The 24,583-nt window shown below is 43.1% G+C and overlaps 1 protein-coding gene across 2 annotated transcripts in view; it reads right to left on the bottom strand.

Annotated features, from left to right (window-relative positions):
- Positions 1-251: 251 nt before the first annotated feature.
- The window catches only part of EGFL6 (EGF like domain multiple 6), a 137,433-nt gene continuing 113,101 nt past the window's right edge, over positions 252-24,583 (bottom strand). For both annotated transcript variants that reach the window (XM_073614862.1, XM_073614861.1), the window contains 3 exons: positions 18,781-18,876; positions 17,612-17,877; positions 252-5,679 (listed from right to left, as the gene is read on the bottom strand). In XM_073614862.1, the coding sequence (XP_073470963.1) occupies positions 5,587-5,679; positions 17,612-17,877; positions 18,781-18,876 (455 nt within the window). In that variant the 3' untranslated portion in view covers positions 252-5,586. The remainder of the gene's footprint in view (positions 5,680-17,611; positions 17,878-18,780; positions 18,877-24,583) is intronic.

The raw sequence follows: 24,583 nt of genomic DNA, 5'->3' as shown, positions 1-24,583 counted from the left end.
AAAAAAGTTGCATGTTGCGTTAGGTGGGTCAAACATGACCAATGCATATCGATAGGCTTGTGCCGCAACTGTGTGAAAGATGTGATAAGCGTCCAAATAGTGAGTTGTACCTCCTACGCAGATGCACTGTATGCACACATTATGCAGCATATATACACTATTGCACCTTACATACATCTAATCCAAGCCAGAAAAAAGAGGCATAGGAATAGGTTTTCACAAAAAAAAAAAAAAAAAAGAGTAATTCTCCATTAAACAATAACGTCTGCGTTTAATTTAAACATATTCAATATGTTGTTTATATAGTTTATAAAAACACACATAATTTATTTGCTTATTTTGTAAAACATGTTTGAAATGATCTGCTAAATAAAGCCAACTTTTGGCACAATTACAATGTATTTGTTGTTTACTTTTCATTGTTTTAACACACCAATGGGAAATTACCAATATACCAAAAGAGTCAGATGCCTATCTAGAGGAAAATTAGATTTTTTCTAACTTAGTGGAGGATTTGGAAGTTGTGGGTCCCTTTACCAGAACTTAAAAAAAAACATCTATTTCCAGAGCTTGTACTCCCTTATCAAAGAGCACAGGCTCTCCCCCACCCTACCCTGTAAACCCAGGTTTATGGAGCTTGGAGAAACGTGTCCTTCAACTGGAAAGCTGTCTTTGTTCACCATCTTGTGAAGAAGGTAAGCCCATACTCCTAGAACTAGGAGTTCAGGTTCCGGGCACAGCTTTTGTAAACTAGTATAGGTGTTCAAAGCATCCCTAGGTAACGGAGAGGGTAAATTTTGAATTGTCTATATCAGAGGCAACCCCTGAAGTACAACTTTAGTAGAACTTTGGGAGAAACTTTTTTTTTTGGTTAGCGAAGGGAGGATTATAACCCCTGCCAGTTTTTTCTTTTTGCCACCCGTGTCTCATTGGGGAGATTTACCTTCACTTCCTGTCCCATAGCTACAACAGGAAGTGGGAGGAAATTCCTGCAAATTATGGAAATCCCTTGAAACCCCCAGAAGGTGTCAACATTTGAAGATTTCCCCAAATTTTGCCTTTAGTTATACTGTAACCACTTCCCGCTGGCCGTACGCATACATGCCGCCACTCAGTGGGTGGACTTTAATGCCGAAAGGTTGCATACTGTATATGTGGCCCTATGTGGACACATTACTGTGCTGAGTGCACGATCCCTGAGTTCACCAGGAACAGTAACCAGCGGGTACCAGAAAACTTCCAATACATACTTGAGATCAGGAGCTTTCTGATCATGTGACCGACAATCACAGTGGTAACATGATCGAAATGCCTGCCTCTGCCTCTCAGCATTTAGAGCCTCTTAAAGGGACTGAAGGTGGCGGTAGGAGGGGGTTAAGGGATGAAATGCTGATTGCATGTGATCTGATTTTTTGAAGACCACCCTTTCATTCAATCATTTGGAACTGCTCTGTAAAATTAACCAAAAATAATCTCCCTTTAAAGCCTGGAGTATGTAGCACGCCAATGCTGTATGACATGGATTTGTTGATAAACAAATCTGCGTCAGACCCCATTGCTTTGTTAATCAATAAACAAAGCCACTGATCATAATAGTAATTACATGGTTTTATTGAGAAAGCCATTGCTTACCACTTTGTTGATAAACAAAGCCATGTGATCACAATGCTGACCAGGGATTTTGTTTACAATCAACAATGCATTATGATAGCTATAACAGTATGGCCATGGCAATCATATGACTTCATTATCAAACAAATTGTTAGGAGTATTGTTAATGTTGGTACTAGGGTTAGGGTAATGCTAGGGTTAGCATTTTTTGGCACAGAAATAGATCAAGATAGTGAAAAGGAGCTTCTGTAACCTACAGAAACTTTTTAAATCTTATTAAACCTTTAAAAACCAGCCTAATTTTTCCTTCTTCCTTGACTTTAGTGGATTTCAGTAAAATGATGGAATTTGACAACCATGTCCTGATTTTCACCAAACTTTTCTAAAGTGACATCTCCCATATATGCTCATCTTTAGTGTCTAGCTTAGTCACTGCACTACTGTCGTACGTATTAAAACATTGGAGCAGTGGGGGTGTAATTCCGAAGTGCTGTTTAAAAATGGCACTTCAGAAAACACACACAGGCAGCCAGTAGACCCGTAAATGGCCATGCTCTGAGCCATCATCAGACAGCTCAGATCACAGGCACATTATACAGAGCCTATCAGAGTGACTCTGTACCCTGTGATCACTGTGATGACCAATTATAGAGAATAACAAATGTAAACATTCTAGTGTTTACATTTAAGAGCCCTTTCCTTCCTCTCACAACAGAGGAAGCAAAGGAAACTCACAAACTCCGGGTCTATTAGAAGCATTCAAATGGGAGGAGCTTAGGACGTTCAGTGCTGCAATACACCCGAAGGTTAACAGCAGCTGTTTCTCTATGGGAAACCTCGTCCACAGCGGCTGACTGCAATCTACTTATTTGAATGCTTCTAATAGACCGGGAGTTTTGGGTGTATCCCTTGTCCCTGTTTTGCTTATGTACTATCTAGTAAGTTCACTGCACAATGATCTATTTTTTCTTTGCTTGCTTTGCATAAAACCTTTATCCTGAGAGCCGAATCACCAGCAGTATAATGGCTGAAGTGGGATGCAAGAAAAACTAAATATCCTGATACAAACGATCTAACCCAGTGAGTCAATCAATCTGGATTAAGGGAAGGAACTGTTTAATTATTTTTACTTTCTCCCACTATTTATCTCTGCCTGGACATTGTACTCAAAGTGTCATTATTATTTTATTTATACTCACCGTCACATCACCAATTTGAAGATTTATTTTGGCAATTTTAACACATGTATTAGCACCATAATTATTTATTTATTTTATTCACATGTATGCATTTTTTATTCCTGGATTTAAGCTTAGTCGCAGCAGCATATTGTGCATTATTTATTTAAAGCGCATCAATTTTAAACTTAGTACAAGTTTCCTTTGAATTTAAACCTGGAGATCAGTTAAATGAAACCTGGAGATCAGCTTTAATGATGAGCTGTATCTAGTGCACCATTACCTAGCTCCACATTTAAACCACCTCAATACCAGCATGTTTCTAAAAAAATGTGACAAAAAACTAGATCAACTTTGGGTATCTACTTTCCAAAAAGGGGTCATTTGGGTTTTTTTTGTACTGTCCTAGAATTTTTATTACATATGTTTTATAACAGAAAGCAAGGTATACGTTTTTTTTTGTCAAAATGTTGCCAAAAATAAAAACCCAGCAGTTATTTAATACAAACAAAAGACAGTTTTATCTATCTAAAAAAACCCACATTTTTATTTGGATACAGTGTTGCATGTCTATGTAATTGTCAGTCAAACTATCACAGCACTGAAAACTGAATACTTGGCAGGTAATTAATTATAGGCTGGTACGCAAATGGGTACAGCAGACATTGCAACACAATGGTAGTGGTTTACTGATCCTTTTTACAATGTAAATGTGTTAGTTGGCTAATCCATTGAAAAAATCCAAGGTGGCTAATATCTTAGGACTTATACTGAGAAAGCTGTGCCCAAAAAAGTCGACTGGAGGGCTAAGGACTAGTCATCAATTTTGCCTACATGATCTTTGCAGCTGTTCGTTTCCCCCGACCGACTTACCATTCATCCTTCCATACTAGGTCTCCCTGTGACAACAGCCTTCTTAGTAAAGGGAAGGGCTTTTCTTCTTCATATCAGATCTGGCCTCCTAATGACTGGTGATCTGATTAACTGATGGGTGGTGAATTGATGACTGATGGGGGAATGGAGATGAGAATGATTTAAACAATAGACAGCAGCACAAGATGGGGTGGCATCAGTATGCATTGGGAAAGGAAAATGAGATCCACAGAATGAAATAAGTAGGAGTAGGGAGATCCTTTCTCTGAAGATCCAAAGGTACAGCTTGCTTTCCATCAAGTCCTCCGAGGGACAATGAGCAGCACAGTAGTGGTATCACCAAACTTAATTCCAAAACGTGTGGGAACACAGTCATTTGGTCTAGGTTCACACTGACAGCAGGAATGAAATTGCGAGAGTTCAGCTGAACTCTCCATGATTTCATTCCTGCATGTCAGTCCCAACTTTGGGGGCGATTTCAGAGACAACTGTGCAGGTTCCTGCACAGATGTCAATGGAAATCTCACCCGAAGTCGCTAAAAGTAGTACAGGAACTACTTTTGGGAATCGGTGTGGCGCCACAAATCAGGCTTAACACCGATTCGGATGGTGCCATTGCCAGCAATTGCCGCCCATGACATGTCAAATCGCATGCCAAATTGCTCCAATGTGAACCAGGGCTAAAGGCGAAACATGCCTTTAATAATCCCACACAACAGATACTCAGCTTTGAAGCTACAGGAACAGCAGTGCATATATATATATTCCATATAAAAAAGCAAAGCTTTTTGAGTATAGGCCTGCTTTGCGTTGATAGGCATTTATTGCACTAAGCCACTAAATGCTCCCGCTAGTCTTATTCTACAAATCTCTGGATTTAATACATAACAAATGTATGGAAGAGCAAGCATGTAAAAATGTAAGCCATAATAAAATTACTTCAAGCTAAACACTACAATAATAACAGGAATATGTGTTCACTGAAAATACACAAAACTTTCCTTTTAATAGGAAATAAGATATCTGCTTTGAGTTACATAATTATTTGACATCGCTGTAACCAACCAATATTATAACTTGAAAGGGATGTGTGGGGCCACAGCAAATGTAAGCCATCCAATGGGTAACCAAAAGCCTAAATTCTAGTTACAGTAAAAATGAAAACCCTCCATTTGCTATTAATCTTTTAAGAAGGGGTCCCATCACTCACGGCTCCTAAATTTTAGCAGGCTTCAGAGCTACAAATACAGGTTTTAGATTCTGTGTGAAAATGTGTTATTGTTTCAGATTTTTTTTTTTTTTATCCAAACATTAGGACTTAAGTACATAAAGTTCTGTAAGCATAATTAGTATGGTTGCTGTGCTCTTGTTTTCGGTCTGCAGAAGGTGAGGACCTATTTGTGCTACTGCCCAGATGAGCCCCAAGCAAATAGAGAATTTATGTTTCAACTGGAAATTTTCTCTAGCAATAGTATAGAATGGATATTTCACCATCACTTGTCTACAATATTTGGTTTGTTCCATCAAGTATGTTTTGTTTTTTTTCACAGTGCATAATTAGTCTTTATAATACTTTTCAACAACAATAATGCAGGTAAATGATTTGATAAAAAATATGCCACTAATTAGTGCCACATTGCATCAACTGTCCTACAAAATAGTTTTATAAAAGATTATTCTAAAAGATTATTCTACCTAAAATAAAGCTATAAGCACCATTTTGCCATTGTGGATATTTGTACATGACATGTTAACTCCTGAACACACACCTACTCTCCTTTCCGTTGTCTGTAAACAAGATGGCACTGTGACCAGGGTCCATATAGTCACATCTCACAAGAAAAAATATAGTTTCTTTCCTTATAAAAAATGAGGCACGTCTGTTTTTTGGCATACAGTACAGTTGGATAAAATAATATCATGTTCAATCTTCAGGGCATGGACTAGTGACAAGGAAGACATTGTCCAGGGCTATCTCTCCAGCTTTCCCTTTCCCACATTCAGCTTCAAATGTAATCTGAAAGCAGATAAGAGCAGGAAGGTTAGGTTAGGAAAATTAACACAGTGAGGAAGATTTACTAAAGGAGTAGAGGATATTCACTTCGAAAAACTATATGTTCACTTTCCAAAGTGATTGACAGTAAAAAGGAAAACCTGTGTTTACTTTGAATACCACAAACAAAAGATTTGCCAGCACAATTACCGACCAGCCTGCAAAACAACCAAATTGGTCCTGTCTAACAGTTTACGTAAAAAAAAAAAAAAAAAAATAGAGGGTTTTGTTAGCACACATTTGCAAATATATGCGTAAGCCACAGTGCCCATGCCAAGGGACCTCTGCATATACTGTAATCCTAACTCTAAATTTCCAGAGCCTCCATAGTAGGAGCACAAATAATAATGGTTAAATTAAGGGCAGGTGTGCCTGGAGGGAGCCCACCCCTTAAAGGTTCACTTTGAATACCCAATCATGCGTAGAGGAAATGGAAAAGCAGGATTTTTGCTAGCATGATTGATTGAATGAAATGAACACTTCATTTATGAAATTCAGTGAACAGTCATGTTACAAAGTGAGTAATGTTTTTAGTTCCTTTAGTAAATCAACCCCAATCAGTCTGCATTATTGTTTAGTTTAATTATTGGAAGGACTTTGTCAATGTAGGGAGAATCTTGAAACACATTTTAATGAAAATGAACTTAGCTTAGTAAATAAGGTGAAGCTGTGTTTACTTTGAATACCCAATCATGTGCAGAAGTTTGAACACCGAACATTCACTTTGCTGAGTGATTATTTTCTAATCCTTTAATAAATTAACCCAAATGTGTAAGTTCTTTGGAGACTGGTATGATCTGAAAGTTCTCCTGCCAAGAATGTTCATTCCCTTACTAAATTGGTGTACTATAAATGACTGGGACCATAGTTGAGAACTGTGACATGTTCCAGTGGCTATAATCATAACTATAGCCCATGCCTACCTTTTAGTGTCTTTATCACCAACTCATTTAACCTACTCGCCATTACCGAAACCTGGCTCCACGAATCCGACACTGCGTCTTCTGCTGCCCTATTCCATGGTGGTCTTCTCTGGACTCACTCCCCCAGATCCAGTGGGAAGAGGTGTCGGAATCCTTCTATCCCCACATAGCACCTTTCAGGTACTTCAGCCACCTCCCTCTCTGTCACTCTCCTCTTTCGAAGCACACTGTATTCGTCTTTTCAATCCAATTTCTCTAAGGATAGCCGTGATCTACAGGCCCCCTGGACCAGTATCAACCTACTTTCTTTCCTCTGAAATCCCCACAATCATTCTTCTCAGACTTCAACATCCCTATTAATACTAACACTCCTGCCCCTTCCAAACTTCTCATCCTAACCTCCTCCTTTGACCTGAAGCAGTGGATACATGCTCCTACTCACTTCAAAGACAATATCCTTGACCTTGTTTTCTCTCACCTTTGCACTCCATGCAACCTCTCTAATTATCCATTGCCTCTCTCTGATCACCACCTTATTAGTTTCACTCTCTCCCTTTCCTTCCCCTCCTCTCCCTCCAACCGCCTTAAAGTTACCCGCAGAAACCTATGCCATCTCAACCCTTCTCTTCTCTACTCTGCTATCGACAACCTCTACGACAAAATATTACCCCTATCCTGCACCATCCTAGCCACTTCTGTCTACAACGCTTCACTTCTAGCCTCACTGGACTCACTGGCCCCCCTCACTACACACAGAATCAAGCCCCGACCCCTTCAACCTTGGCAAACAGATGATACTAGAAGTCTGGAAAAAAACCTAGTCGTGCTCTTGAGCGCCTGTTGCGTAAGACCAAGTCTCAGAGAGATTTTAACCAATATAAATCTGCTCTCCAAAAATACAATTCCAGCTTCCTCTCTGCCAAGCAGACCTACTTTACCACTCTCATTAGCAACTTATCATCCCGTCCCCTTCAACTCTGTACTTCGTCCTCCACCACCTCCACCCACCAACTCACAGACTGCCCAGGAGATCGCCAATCACTTCAAACAGAAGATTGATACTGAAGATTGATGAATTCGTGCGGAGATCTCTACTGTTCCGATACCCTCCACGCTTTACACTTCATGCCCACAGGCACAATCATTACTTCCCTCTTTCGACCCCACCACTACAGACGAAGTTGCTAAACTACTTGCTTATGTCCACCTTACCACCTGCCCTCTGGATCCTGTTCCCTCACAAATGCTACATTCACCCTCTGGCCCTATGCTACACTTTCTAACCCACATCTTCAATCTCTCCCTCTCTTCTGGCATCTTCCCCAACTCTCTAAAACATGCGTTTGTCAGATCCACACTTAAAAAGCCCTCACTGGACCCATCCAATCTTTTTTTTTTTTTTAATTCCTTTATTTTGACACTGAGCAAATGCAGACAGTTACATATTCTGTTGTAAAACAATGTAGGAGACAAGCAAGTGTGATACAGATGAATGGTTGCAAACAGTAATGTCAAAAAACAACAAGGTCGACAGTTCTGGTTATTTAAACAAGCACCACAATCAAGGTTTGTGGGGATGGCTCCCCGAAATATCATTACTGCCAGTGCATGAGACCTGGGAGGTGCTCTGGGATCTGAGTTGTTTGGCTTATTACTAACTTCCTTGTCTATTTGTCGTTGTCACTCAGTGAAATACAATGTTTTCCAAATAGTTGGTAAAATGGGGGTCTGAAAGAACTGTAAAACCCATACATGGGACACATTAAACAGGTAGTGATTTACAAGATTTTCTTTATATCTGGGCCATGAAGGAGCCCAAGTATGAGGATGCATGATATAAAGACTAGTGTCCCCCGGGGTAGGAGAGGGATATGACGGAATAGGAGGGGGCGGAGAGGTGCAGAAGAAAGGGGGAACAGGAGGGGGAGCAGAAGTGATAAGAATGAAGTAGTACAGAGGAAAGGTAAAGACAGAATGCAGAAGCACAACATAACAAGGTAAAGGGTGATGCCCTCTGCCTGAGATATGGTGCCAACCCGATGAGTTAGCTAGATTGTGCCATTTCCTGAAGATAGGCTTCTGTGTATATAAAGTGCTGCCAGGGTCTCCAGGTCTCTCGAAAGGTCTCCTCTCTATTGTGCAGGGTGGCAGTAAGATCCTCCATATCCCTTAATTCGTTTACTTTAGCAAACCACAGGGATATCGCCGGTGGTCTCTCCGATCTCCAGCAAAGAGGAATGCAAGCCTTTGCGGCATTCAGAAGTTGGATGGTGAGAGAGGTCTTATATTTCTTAATGGGTCGTTCTGATAGATGGAGCAAGCAGGCTGCAGGATTCCCTTCCAGGGAGACACCGGTAAGATGTCCGACCGTGCGTGCAACCCCGAGCCAGAATGGGGCAAGCTTGGAACAAGACCAGAAGATGTGTAACATCGTCCCCTCCTCAGAGCCACAGCGCCAACATAGGCCGGACACCTGAGGAAAGAAACGATGCAGGATGGCAGGGACTCTGTACCAACGTGTCATGATTTTGTAACAGGTTTCCTGAACCCTAGTGGCAATTGAGGATTTCTGAGCGAAGTAGAGAATTTTTTGTCTCTGTACCCCAGTGAATTGGACTCCAAGCTCCGCCTCCCATTTGGAGAGGAACTGGGGAACGTACCCTTCCTCTGGTTGGGTTAAGGATGAATACATCAGTGAGAGACAATGTCGAATCGGTTCCCCACGATGGCAAATGAGTTCCAGTTCAGTGAGATTACGGGTAATGCCTGATTTCCTCAGACAGCTGCGCAAAAAATTTCGCAGCTGCAAGCCACTCCAAAAATCTAAGGGGGGGTCTGTCACCAGTGCTCCAGCTTCTAAGGAAAGTTGACCATTGGGTCCCAGAAAATCGTGTAGGCGACATTTAGTGCCCATTGCCAGTCGTTTAAGTTGTGGACTCTGAACTCCAGGTGGGAATTCAGGGTTACCTATAATCGGAACCATGGGAGATGGCTGCGGGGACACTGAAGAGCGCCGGAAAGCGTCTCTAACCACTGTTAGGGTGTTACCCAGGGTAGGGTGTTCTATTAGGTCCTTTGGCAGTGATGAGGTAATCCAGGGCCAACTCTTGGCCGACCCCCCGGAGTCCTCCTCCTCCATGGCGACCCAGTGCTTCGCCTCTGCATGACAGTGCCAGTCCACCAACCTAGTTAAGTGGACTGCTCTGTAATAGGCCTTAATGTCCGGCAGACCAACCCCACCCCTGCTCTTTGTTAGGTAAAGGAGTTGGAGTCTCACACGAGGTTTGTGGTGGGACCAGACAAAAGCCCGGAACATGGAGTCGATTTGTTTAAAGAACGCTGGAGGTAATCGGATGGGAAGCGCCTGTAGTAGGTATAACACCCTCGGTAGCAAAGTCATCTTGAGGGCGCTACATCTGCCGAACCACGTCAGCGTCAAAGTGTAAGAGGTCAGTTTTAAGGCGTAGGAGTAATGGGGCAAAGTTAGCCAAATACAATTCAGCTGGATATGAGGTGATGTCGACTCCTAAATAACGTATTTGCTTGGTTGCCCATCTCAATGGAAAGGACGAGCGTAAACGTTGGACATTTCCCTTATCTACCGTTATGTTAAGAATGGAGGATTTTGTCAGATTGATCTGAAACGATGAGAGATTGCCATATTCTTGAAGGGATCGGAGCAGGTTAGGAAGAGAGGTAAGAGGTTCTGTTAGAAAGAAAATAAGGTCATCTGCAAAAGCAGCCACCTTGTGGGATCCCGAGGGCTTCGGGTAGCCCAGAATGTCTGAGTTTGCCCTTATCGTGCACAAAAGAGGTTCTAGGGACAGGATAAAGATCAGAGGAGAGAGGGGGCATCCCTGAGGCGTGCCATTTCGAATGTCGAAAAAGTCCGATCTCGTCTCGTTTACCCTAACCGACGCGGTGGGGTGCATGTATAGGGAAAGCATCCACTGTAGCATGGAGGAACGAAGGCCTATGTGCTCTAGAGTTGCCCGGATGAAGGACCGATCAACGCGATCAAAGGCCTTCTCCGCGTCGGTTGACAGCAGGAGAAGGGCCCGTTTGGTGGTCCTTGCCGAATGTATCAGGTTGACAACTCTTATAGTATTGTCCCTTGGTTCTCGTAGCGGTACAAAACCAGCCTGGTCTCTATGAATAAGTTTCGGAATGTGGGGGAGCAGTCTATTGGCTAAAATTTTTGCGAAAAGCTTGAGATCTGAATTCAGAAGAGCAATTGGGCGATAGCTCCCACAAAGTTGTGGGTCTTTACCCTCTTTCGGGATGAGGGAGATATATGCCCTAAGGGTGTCTATGGGAAATAAGTTCCCCTCTGTAAGAGTGTTGAGAGCAGAAACTAAGGGCTTCGCCAGTAAGTCAAAGAAGGTTTTGTAGTACACTGGGGATAGACCATCAGGGCCAGGGGCCTTTTTTGGTTTTGAAGAGGCCAGAGCGGCTCCCAGTTCTTCTACAGTCAAGGGTTCATCCAGTTCTTCCCTTACCTCGTCAGGTAGTGATGGCATGCCTGAGGCAGCTACGTAAGATTGAGGGGTATGCCTGCCCTCCCTAGGGGAGCCCGTGGATTGCGATCTGTCTAGGTTATAGAGGCCTGTATAGAAGGAGCGGAACTCCTCCGCCATGTCTGAAGAGGTATTTAGCTTCTGTCCCGTAGACGATTGTATGTGTGGGATGTATGTTTTCGTACGAGCCCTGCAAGGCTCTGGCCAGGAGTGATCCCGGTTTGTTTGAGTACTCAAACATAGTACGACGTGCCCATGCTAGTTTCTGTTTGGTCTTCTGGAAAAGGAGAGTGCAAAGTTCCTCCCGAGCCTTCTGTAGATCCCGAAAGGTTGTACGGGCATGGCTAGCCTTATGTACACTTTCTAGCTTACGAATCAGTGCAATTAGTTCCTCCGTACGCTTTAATCTGTCCCGTTTGAGTCGGGCCCCTATTTTGATCAATATCCCTCTCACAACCGTCTTGTGGGCTTCCCATATCACAAGGGGGTTGGGGACTGATCCCTCGTTGACGGAGAAGTACTCCCGTAGCGCTTTCAGCAGCTCCGCACGGGTTTCCTCCGATTGAAGCAATGCTTCATTTAGTCGCCATGAGGGAGGAGACCGAGTCATCGGCCCCAACTGGAGGGTCAAGTGAATTGGTGCATGGTCAGAGAAAGATATGACATCAATGGACGTAGAGACTACCTTGGCTAGATCTTTATGTGACAGCAGTATGTAGTCTAACCGCGAGTAGGTGTGGTGCACCTGAGAGTAAAATGTATAGTCTCTGTCTTGATTGTGGAGCAGCCTCCAAGGGTCAACAAGATGTAGGGTGTGTAGGTCTGCCTTGAGACGCTTCAGGCAGGAGTAGGACAGATGTGAGGCTCCCCGCGAGACGTCCATGGTAGGATCCATGGCGAAGTTAAGGTCTCCGCCAAAAATAAGCATCCCCTCCGAGAACTCCAGGAGCTCAGAGAGAAGCTTACGTAAGAATTGGGGGTGATTTACATTGGGGAAGTAAACATTTGCGAAGGTAACCCGCAGATCGGACACTCTTCCCTTTAGGAGAAGAAAACGACCCTGCTCGTCTGCTCGCTGTGCCTCAAACACCCATGGAACCGACCCGGCCAGAATAATGCTGACCCCCTTCGATTTGGAGATCGGAGAGACACTATGGTATGCCACCGGAAAGGCCCCATTAGTCAACCTGGGTATGGAGTCTGCACGGAAGTGCGTTTCCTGCAGAAAAGCGACATGTGTTTTGCCCCTGCGCAGGTCAGCCAAAAGCTGCGAGCGCTTCTCTGGTACATTAAGGCCACGCACGTTTAGAGAGGTAATCTTTAGGTGACCCATCCTGCCTTCTGGCAGGGAAATGGAAGTCGATATGCGTATGGGAAAGTCCCAGACGCAGAAACCCCTACAGGCAGAGGGCAAGAGTATGAAAAAATAGACTAGAGGGGAAAGAATGGAGAGAGGGGGAAGAGGAGGGGGGGAAGGATGGGGTAAGGGGAGTGAGTGGTTTCTGTCGTAGACTAACTATGGGCCCCTGATGCACACTTAAAGTGTTTACACAGGAGTCCGCCCTAATGTGGGGGTGAAAAGAGCGTTGAAATCTACTCTGAGGTAAGTAGAGTTTAGGCAGTGATTTAAATAGACAAAATATGTGGAGATGTGGGGGGGGGGGGTAGCGCCTCTGAGAATTATAGAGTGTCTAACATGAGAACCATAACAGCTGAAAATACCCTTTGATGGTTGGTACCTGCATCATAGCTGACAAACACCCTCTGTCATGACCATTGGGTGAAGGTGTCCCCATGAGGCTCATGGACGTCAGACCGATCCCCCCTGCCAATACAGGCAATAGACATTACCAGTGGGGTCCGCCCCGACGCCTCATGGCAAGGCCCGCAACACCAGCACCAAGGGTCTTTCACCTTCTCACCCAGGAGTACCAGGGCGAATCATGGAGGGCGAGGTCAATACCACTAGCGCAAATATAAAACAATGAAGTAATAGAATAATGTAGTAAAGCGGTAAGAAATTAAACAACAAAACATAACATATAAAGTACGTCACCAACTATTGTCACATCCCTGGGATTGTTACCCACTATGGCCCTATACCTCCCTCCCCTTCCTATTGCATAACAACCTGCACATCCTTCAGAAAGAAACTAAGGAGAGTGAGGGGTCCTGGAGGTGCCCCGTATGACTAGTAAGGTGTCTAGCAAATAGGGGGGACATTACAAAACAGAAGGGGCAAATGAAGGGGGGACAAATAAACAGACCGGGCCCTCAGGACACTTATCTGGGATTGAAGGGCCAATTTTTCCAAACGGTGACAAAGTTCTGCGGAGCCATCCTAAAGTGTCAGGGCTTAGCTCCAAGTCATTGGTTTTCCTATTGCATCCGTCTCCCCCATCCGCCACTGATGGTGAGCCTGTACGAAGGAGGCGTTGTACCGGACAAGGCTTGGCACGAGTCCATGACAGACCGGCCCCTCATTGATTAAGCTAGTGAGTGATGCCTGACATCCCGTAGTTCCAGGGTGAGAGTTGTAAGTATATCCAAGGGTCATTATTCCCTAGGTTGCACTGGGTAGGGCAATCTAAACAGGCCCAAGAAAGTCACCCAGTAACCCAGTTTTACAGGCCTCTTGGGAAGTAGGTTCTAATGTTCTTGGAAGCCTAGGGGGGTAATGTAACATGAGCGTTCATCTGGTCTTACCGGGTCTTGGGAGAAGATAGGAAGTTACGCTTCGGCGGACCTCGGGTGAGGTCTGGCAGTCTCTCGGCTAGTGGCTCGTGAGCGCGGTCCACGGGTACGTTGCGGCCTGGGCAGAGGTGGGCCTAGGGCCTCCAGTGACAACAGGTAGTCAAACCAGTTGGGGACACTCACAGGAGGTTTGGCTAGGAAGCTGAATAGGTCTGGAAGTTGGTCTGGAGAGCGTAGATAGAATTCTGCTCCCTGCCTCCGCACGATTAGGTGGAAGGGGTGACCCCAGCGGTACGTCGCCTCTGCCGCCCGGACGACCTCCAACAGTGGTCTCATAAGGCCTCGCATTGCTCTCGTTTGCCTGGAGATATCCGGGTAAATCCGGATCAATGCGCCATCAAAGTCTATGGGGCCGCGCTCCCAGGCCAACCGCATGATTTCCTCCTTTATGGTGAAAAAGTGTACCCTACACAGAACCTCCCGTGGGAGGTCTGTGGCATCAGGATCCTGGGATGCTGCGGGGGGGATCCTGGGACCTGGGATACGGTGGACCCTGTCCAGCTCTAGCTCCGCTGCCGGTGGTTTTCCAAGGACCTGGTTCAGGATAGCCACCACCGTTGCACGGAGATCTGATCCCATGGTAGCTTCAGGAATGCCGCGGAGGCGCAGGTTATTGCGTCTACTCCTGTTCTCGCCGTCATCCAGCTTTAGTTGTATGTCCACAAGATGGCGGCGAAAGCCACGCTGTTCCTGTTCCATGGCGGCAATCCGGGCATCCGAGGTGGATGCAGAGGACTCTAGTACAGTGACCCTTTCATCCACTGTGTCTACCTGCTGGCGCAAGTCATGTAGTTCCCTGGAAAGTGCATTGACAATGGATGCCGCCATTTCCTGCAGATCTTGTCTTGTAGGCAGACCAGACAGAATGTCTCTAAGAGATCCCTCCATGTTACCGCCTGTCTCCCTTGTGTGGCTGCAGCTAGATTGAGTGTCAGTGATGGGGATCACAGGGGATAAAATAGGAGATGCTGACCTGTCATCTGAAGCTGGACGGTCTCCTCCTGCATTCGTTCCCGGCTGAGCTCTTTTCTTAGCTGAAGCGGCAGCGTTCGTCGGAGGCACTCTAGGTGGCGCCATCTTGGCCGGAGTGGCGGGGGAAGAGGCAGCGTGTTGCCTAAGGAAATAATGGGTTATTTCCGAACCCTTCTGTACCCCCAAGTCCAGCGGGTGTTTGCGGTCCCCTGGAATGAAGTCCGGCTCTCTCTGAACAAGTTTACTGTCTGTTCTCAGGGCTTCCCCGCACAGAGCTCCGAGGTGTGCGTCCTCACTCTGCCATCGTTTGGCCACGCCCCTGACCCATCCAATCTTAACAAACTACGCCCCATCTCCTTGCTCCCCTTCTTATCCAAACTCCTCGAACGTCTGGTCTACAACCGACTGAGCGTCCACCTCACTGATAATAACCTTCTTGATCCCCTTCAGTCTGGATTTCGTTCTCAACACTGCACAGAAACTGCTCTCCTAAATCTAACAAACGATCTACCAACGGCCAAAACCAATCAACACTATTCTGTACTCCTATTCCTGGACCTCTCTGCTGCCTTTGATACGGTTGACCACCCCCTCCTCCTCAAAAAACTACACGCCTTTGGTCTCCGTGACTGTACACTTTGCTGGTTCTCTTCCTACTTATCCAACCGCACCTTTAGCGTTTCTTACAAGTCTATTTCCTCCTCTCCTCTTCCTTCTTCCTTTCTCTGTTGGGGTCCCCCAGGATTCTGTTCTTGGACCTCTCAACCTCTCCTATTTTCAATCGACACCGCCTCCCTGGGTCAACTGATAGCCTCCCATGGCTTTCAATACCACCTCTACGCTGACGACACCCAAATCTATTTCTCTATACCTCAGCTCACTCCCTCTGTCTCCTCACGTATCACTAATTTACTATCAGATATATCAGTCTAGATGTCACACCACTTCCTCAAACTCAATCTATCCAAAACCGAACTTATAATTTTTCCTGGTTTATAGGGTTCTTCATGGATTTAGTGAACTACTATGATCACAAATCTTCAGACATGTACAGTATTACAGTTCAGCCTACATATTTGTTATATACAGCAGTTTGAAAAGTTTGAAAACTCATGGTTGTCACCAGCAGGTGCCTCTCAGCAGTCTGCAGATCCCAATAATTAGGCTCCACCTAATGCTAGAAAGGTATAACCACCTCCCGTGATTTACATCAGTGCTTCGGTGTTATTGATTATTCTGATCCTTGCCTTATCCTGTAACCTATCACCCCATGTCTGCTTCCCTTGTTGCCAGTTCCATTCCCGGTCATGCCCTGTTTATACGTGCTTCCCCTTTGCTTGTATATGTTGTATTATAGTTAGTGTGCTAGTTAGGATTTCTGTCACTTTGTTCACATAAACTGTTCACATATATTTTCACTTTTGCCATGTATACTGTTTGTTGTTGTAGGGCAGTGGTTCTCAGATCCTGTCCCTGTCCTCCTGCCCCACTAATAGGCCAGATTTTAAGTATTACCTTGGGGAGATGCAGACTAGAATACTGCAATCAATGAGTGGCAAATGGTATCACCTGTGATGTATTTCAGTTATCTTGCAAACCTGGCCTATTAGTGGGTCTTGGGGACAGGAGTTGAGAACCACAGTTGTAAGGGGTTTTGTTTCACTATTGATATATCTTACTTTAATCATATTTAGTCTGTTTCCAGTTTCCAAAGTACAGCTACACTGATCTGGTCATCCATGCTGCTGCTGGATGTTTGCAATCATTATTCCTTACACCGAGTTACTCTCCCTCTTTGCCTTCCTGCTGCAGTATGTCAGACTGCAGTTTTGGATTAAAAATAACAGAAAGTTGCTTATGTACTGTGACTATATATGCATTATACCTGTTTATGCAGCAGGTGGCGCTGTAGTGTTATAGTGTAATTTGCATGTAAATCTATTGCAGTGATGGCGAACCTTGGCACCCCAGATGTTTTGGAACTACATTTCCCATGAAGCTCAACTACACTGCAGAGTGAATGAGCATCATGGGAAATGTAGTTCCAAAACATCTGGGGTGCCAAGGTTTGCCATCACTGATCTATTGTATAATGCAATGAGAGGAAGTGCCTTTCCCCAGTGTTCAGTTGTGTTCCTGTTTCCATGCTGTTAAGATATGTTCTGGTATCCTCCATGCAAGTAAAGTTGTTTCATGTATTCAAGAAGCTTTCAGCGCATCATATTAATACTCAACCAACATGCAGACACTTCAGTTGCAACTGATATTGTATCCTAGAGGGAAATACTTTGCGCCCCCATGTGACAGTGTCCAGATTTGGTGCTTGGTAGTTCAGGCCTGAGCACTGCCATGTGAGTAAGTTCACATGCTTTCTATTAGCAATGCAATAGCAATCTGATGTGTGTGTGAGACAGCGCTGGATGAGTAGATGGTTTGGTCTTATTGGAAAAAAGGTGGAGCAAGTTATCCTTCCAGGGGGCTTACACCCAATGGAGGTAGTGTTCTAGGCTACAGCCTCTCTGAAAGAGACAGAAAAGGTGCTCCGCGGGTAACTTTTAGATGGGTATAGTGCTACGCTCAATGTAAAGGTTGGTCGCACTTGAGGGTAGGTTAAAGTGATTGTAAAGGCAGAAGGTTTTTTTTATCTTAATGCATTCTATGTCCTTATATATCTTTCCATTTTGTAATAGATTAAGAGAAACAACAATTAATACCATTTGGAAAACTTACAGTTTGAGTAGTTCTGTTGTAGGTCTTTGGTATTTCAATTTTTGCTATCCTCCATCTCTCATCTCTACTTTTGTATTCTTCCCATGCTGGATTCTTGCTCTCATTCACAAATACACGCAGTTTGCCAATTTTATCTCCAGTCAATTGGTAGGTGAATGCCAAGCATAAATTGTTATCTGCCTTTATGTTTGATAGTGAAAAGCTGAGCCGTCCAATGTCTTTCCTGAGACCAGCATTTGCTGGAACCGACATATAAAATCCACCACCTGGTGTATAAAATAAAATGTATGCTTTTTTAAAAATGTAGTACTGCAGTAAAAATCTGCAAAAAAATTGTACATTCAATTTCTGTATGTATAACCAGCTATTTCTTCTTTCACCATTACATAGGGCAGTGAGTAGAGGCTGGCAAAATATGTAGTATCTCTATTTTCCACCTCCTTCCAGTGGGTGAATTATGTTCAAATGCTATCAGCATACATTTTTGGAAGGAGGCAGTAAAGAAAGAGGTGAGGAGACAAATATTAGAGTAAGGAATGGTCTAAAGGGGAAATTCATAATCTTTGATAGGATGACAAGTGCTGCATTTAACATACTTTAATTGGAGATTACTGCTTGGAAATCTTGCACATTATTGGTACTTCACATTGCATGAATCTCGATTCAATTTTACATAGATATAGGCAATGACAGTCTGTTCTATTCCATTTGCTTGGTATGAAATACACAACAAGTGTTCTTTAGATGCCGAAAAGGTAACCCGGGGCTTACAATATCCATAGAAAGAGCAGTATGGAAAAGGATGGTCAGGAATATGGAAAAGGAATCCAGAAATGATCACACTAGTAAAATATGTGTCTATATTCCTTGCACATTATCTTCCCATTACTCCTTTGTATATATATCTTGCACTTACCACAAGAATATTACAAGCCTCATATAGAGTAGTTGTAAATGCATTTATTGTTGATTTGAAATACTCATGTTTTTAGAGTTAATAAAGAGAAAATATAAAAGCCTTCATTTTGCATTCATGTGCAGTTAAAATAATGTTTTAAATAACTGAAACACTTTTCAACCTGTAAGGTTTCTGAATAGTAGAAAATCTTTGTAATTTGGAAGAAAAAGATGAAATTATATTAACCCAGTATATATACAGTACTGCTTACCCTGGCTGCGTTCTGCTTGCTTCCAGTCAAAGTCATCTTCACTTTCCTGTTTCCAGGCACAAGCTCCATGATCAAAGCTGCAATCAATAGTCACCTCTGTATATATGGAAAAATCAAAGAAAATCTTATTTACAGTGCAAATCAAAACGAATGACTGCAATGCTGCTTAGGAAACAAATACAGTATTGAAATGAGTAATTCATCATGATTAAAAAGAAGCTAAATCTATGCAAGTCTAAAGGAGGAAAAAATGAGTAATGATGTGGGTACAGGTAACCCACTATACATATTTGTATATCATTGTCACCCTGGGGTCAATCATTAACGGTTCTTGCATGCAATATTTGTATTTTGCATACGATAATAAATAGGTCAATTCATGGTAAAATATCGAATTTGAAGTAAATTACGTGAATTTGGTGAATATGAGCTAAATTCACTAGCGGTTATCACATGCAATATTTGTGTTTTGTTTTTAATATTGCATGCAATAGTAACAGTCAATTTATCAAAATGGTAGTAGTAAACATGTGAGGTAAATACCGCAAATGTGGTAAACATGTGAGGTAAATACCATAAATGTGGTAAACATGTGAGGTAAATACCGCAAATGTGGTAAACATGTGAGGTAAACACCGCAAATGTGGTAAACATGTGAGGTAAATACCGCAAATGTGGTAAACATGTGAGGTAAATATCGCAAATGTGGTAAACATGTGAGGTAAATACCGCAAATGTGGTAAACACGTGAGGTAAATATCGCAAATGTGGTAAACATGTGAGGTAAATACCGTAAATGTGGTAAACATGTGAGGTAAATATCGCAAATGTGGTAAACATGTGAGGTAAATACCGCAAATGTGGTAAACACGTGAGGTAAATATCGCAAATGTGGTAAACATGTGAGGTAAATACCGTAAATGTGGTAAACATGTGAGGTAAATATCGCAAATGTGGTAAACATGTGAGGTAAATACCGCAAATATGGTAAATATGTGAGGTATACTGCAAATATAGTGAAAGTGTGAGGTAAATGCCACAGAAAATTGGGGGTCAAATTTCTTGATATGTAACTTGTATAAAATATTGGTGCTGCGCTGCTGGTGTAATTGTATAATACTCTATAAATGTTATGTGAAATAAAGTAGAAAAAAGTAGTGCTGATGTATAAAGGTGCAAAAAAGGTGATCAAATATTGTGCAACTCTGCAAACAAATATCTAAAAACGTCGGAATTCATAAAATCACATAGCTATTCAATAACACTTTGTAGTGCTGATGTATAATGGTGCAAAAGAGTGATCAAAAAATGTGCAACTTAAATGTATTTGCACCTTTATACTTCATCACTTCAAAGTGTTATTGGCTATGTAATTTTATGATCTTCCACGTTTTTAGATATTTATTTGCAGAGTTGCACAATATTTGATCACCTTTTTTGCACCTTTCTACATCAGCGCTACTAAGTGTTTTTCTACCTTATTTCACATAACATTTGTAGAGTATTATACAACTACTCCAGCAGCACCAATATTTCATATAACTTACATATAACACTAGCTACGGATAAGCTACCAGGTGTCTGCAGCAATTGGCCATTTAGCATCACCTTATCCCACTTTAATGATAGCGTGGGAGTATCAACTACACATTGATTACCCACAACTTTATTGATATGGAGGGCCTAATGTGTGGCCCTCGACACCATCAAAAGGCTATACATAAAATTTAGTGAATATTCAGTGTTAGAAACACCAGACATACAACAATATATAGTAAAAGACTACGGGTATCATACAGGAGATGGTCAAAGACTGTGGTAATTATACAGGAGATGTCAGAGACTGCAGACATGATACAAGAGATGGTCAAAAACTGCACACATGGTGAAGAAAATGGTCAGAGACTGCAGACATGATACAAGAGATGGTCAAAGACTGCAGACATGGTGAAAAAAATGGTCAGAGACTACAGGCATGACACAAGAGACAGTCAAAGACCCTAGACATGATCCAAAAGATGGTCAGAGGCTGCAAACATGATCCAAGATATGGTCAGAGACTGCAAACATGATCCAAGAGATGGTCAGAGGCTGTGGAGGAGACTGTCGGAGATTGTGAGCATGCTATAGAAGTTATTGGAGACTGGGGACATACTTTCGTAGACATTAATTGACTAGGGACATATTACATGAGACTGCTAGAAATCACGGCTTCAACAGGGCAATAGGAAAAGACAGATTAGTGTGTATGGGAGCCCAGAGGGCCACACAAAAAAGTGCTAAAGATCTGCATGTGGCCCCTGGGCCACACTTTGGGCACCAGGGGTATAGGCAGTCAATATTTTAGGAAAGAACAAAATAAGAATGAGGGGAACTCTGCACTGGCCAGTAGGTTAACCTCCCTGGCGGTATGATTATTTCGGATTTTAGGTGCTGAAAGCGGTACAATTATTTTGCATGGAAATTTGGCGTTTTATATTGTAGGTCTGTAATTCTTAACAATAACACACTTAAATCTGTCCAAACAAGAGTCTAGTAGATATCCCGGGTATGATAAAGTTTGAAACACAAAAACATAAATTATAATATAATAAATAAAAATAAATAATTAAAAAAAAAAAAAAACATAAAATAAATTTCCCCACGATTCATTATCGCTCAATTCTGCAAGTGTTCTAATTTACTATCGCTGTTTTCTAGCTGGTCTAAAGCCACTTTTGATGTAAAGGGACACTTTTTGGTTGCTATGGACAATCTCCAGTTTCCAGGCAGAAAGAACAGTATATATAACATAAAACTGCATGCAGGGCATAGGACAAAGCACTGGGGACAAAAGGGATGTGAAATAATTTCATACAGTACTGTAATCTGTAAGATTACAGTACTGTATGTGTTATGTTTTTACAATTTTTGGAATTTGCCGCCAGGCTCCGCCCCCGTGCGTCGCGCCGCTTGCAGGGAACGGAGCCTGGCACAGAGAGGCTTCGGAGGAGGACGGAGCCCGCAGACACAGTGGGGGACAGCGCAGGATCCCGGGGACAAGGTAAGTAAAGCCACACCAGGATCCTGCGATGTAATCCCGAGTGTGGCTCGGGTTACCGCTAATGGTCCTGAATTTTAACCCCCGAGCCACACTCGGGAAAATTGCCAGGGAGGTTAAAAGAAAACAATGTTTCAGAAGGAAATGTTATGTCCCTAGCTCAGGAATGTAAATAAATTGTAACATTGCACTAAAGAAAGATTGTTCTGTAAATGAAGATACACTATAATGTTTTCACAGTTTTACAATATTTCTTTGTGTCTTCATTTACAGAGCAATCTCCCACTGGTGCAGTGTTAGCCTGTAAAAAAATGTGATAAAACACTAACAAACAACACTAAATGTAAATGCTAAATATCACATGACAAAGTAAATCATCCACTTTTTTTGTTTCAATAGTTTTTTATTGGTTTTGCAATAAGTTCACAGAGATACAATGTGCACATTGTACAGCGATTTACATTAAATCGTACATGTAAGTACAGATATAAAGTAAAATATCTGGTTGTCAAGATAACAGAAAACTTGGAACTGTCATATTCGTAACTGGAGTAACTACATGTTAACCATAACTTGAGTGCCACTCCCCCAGGAACCCCAATGGGAACTCTTTTGTTAAAATCCTACTCTTTTTAAGCACATTCAGCAACTGACTTGATTACATACTAAATATGCAGCTTTGTTTCTATTTTAATCCTTGTCTATATTCCTGTTTAAGCTGGTGCCATGATCGCTGCCTCAAGTTTCCTGTTTCAGGGTGGCTCCTTTCTCTTGCAGCATCCTATGGAGTAACCTTTGCATGCAGGGACTAGAGCTCTGTCTCCCTACACTGTGTACATTAGTAGAAACACATTGGGGGTTATTTATGAAAGGCAAATCCACTTTGCACTGCAAGTGCACTTAGAAGTGCAGTCGTTGTTGATCTGAGGGGGACATGCAAGGAAAATAAAAAACAGCATCTTTGTTTGCACATGATTGGATGATAAAATCAGCAGAGCTTCACCTCATTTCAGAGCTTCCCCTCAGATCTACAGCGATCTACAGCGACTGCACTTACAAGTTCACTTTCAGTGCACTTGTACTGCAAAGTGGATTTGCCTTTTGTAAATAACCCCCAAAGTCCTGTAGCCTAAAATGGTAAGGCACTTCCCTACTCCTCCCTCCTCTTTCCCCTGACCTACTCCTAACAGACTGGAGACTGCACTGTCCACTGTTACCTTTTTCCTGTGAAGATCGGAGGTTCAGGGAAGCAGCACTAAGAGACCAGGAGCCACTAGCATTGAAAGTTGTAAACTGCAAGTGCTGGGGGAAGACTTTTACCAAATAGTTTATTAGAGAATGTTTATTTTATTGTGCTTAACACATTAAGCTAAAAATATACAGGGTTAAATATTACCTATTTGTTTTAACTTATTTGTTAAATAATACTTTTAGTGAATTTACTACTTTTGAGCTAAATCCTGCTTGAGTTATTTAAAGGCAAAAATTCATGCAGTAATTATCTCTTAGTGAATTGACCCCTCTGTGCTGACAGGGTCACTTTAAAGCGGAGTTCCACCCAAAAGTGGAACTTCTGCTCATTGTACTCCCCCCCCTCCAGTGCCACATTTGGCACCTTTCAGGGGGAGGGGGAACAGGATTCCTGCCTTTAACAGGTATCCTGTTCCCACTTCCGGGAGCCACAGCCGCAGGTAATGACGTCACCGCCCGGGCTCCCTCCTCCTTCCCGGCTGCCGGGTCAGTAGGAGAGAGGAGCGGAGCCTCGCGCATGCACAGTAGGGTTCCCGGCGTGAAGCCATAAGGCTTCACTGCCGGGTTTCCTTACTCGAAATGGACAATGTAGATATTTGCCAGCACACCAAGGATCGGCACAAAGTGGCGTTCAAATGATCACATGCCTGACGAAGGGGTCCTGTGTGACTCCGAAACGTTGCACCTTTCTTGTGTTGTGATCATGCTATAAACTACCCCTTTGGACGCCACTTTGTGTCGATCCTTGGTGTGCTGGCCAATATCTAAGTTGTGACTTGAACCAGTATCCAGCTGGTTGTTGCTGCAGCACCCAAACATTGACAGCTTATACCAGGAATGTGTGCAATGGGAATATAAAGTATTACTCGCAATGGAGGGGGCATGCACCCGACTGCTGATGGAAACATCAGCTGCGGTGCTGACATTGCTGGACTCCAGGACCGGTAAGTGTCCGATTATTAAAAGTCAGCATCTGCAGTATGTGCAGCTGCTGGCTTTTAATTCTTGCAGCGGTGGGCGGACCTCCACTTTAAGTTGTGTGAAAGGGCAATATGAAAGAGTGAATGGGAGCTGTACTTAAAAGTCTTTGCAATGTTTTTTTTTAAATCCATCACAAATGTATAGCTAATGAAAAAAGCGCCACGAAGTGTGGTAGACTGTGCTCCACGCCGCGTTCCTCCTTGGATCCTGGAGCCTCTCTAGCTTCTCTCTGGCTTCCTTCTAGCCACAGCCCAGCGCTGCAGGGCATCGATGGGTGCTAGATTCTCACCGTCCATGGCGAACCTCTACATGGGTTGGTGGGAGGAACAAGTTTTGTTCTATCCCAGCAACCCTTTTACTAAGCAGATTGTTTGGTATGGTTGTTTTATCGATGACCTCGTGATGGTGTGGGATGGTGACATTATGGGATTGCATGAATTTTTGAAGTTTCTGAATGATAATCAATTAAATCTACATTTTTCAATTGAGCATGATGTTTCCAGTATCAACTTTTTAGACATCACCCTAAAG

This window comes from Aquarana catesbeiana, linkage group LG02 (assembly GCF_042186555.1).
Source record: "Aquarana catesbeiana isolate 2022-GZ linkage group LG02, ASM4218655v1, whole genome shotgun sequence".
Lineage (NCBI taxonomy): Eukaryota > Metazoa > Chordata > Amphibia > Anura > Ranidae > Aquarana > Aquarana catesbeiana.
This window is presented reverse-complemented; position numbering and strand designations above follow the sequence as displayed.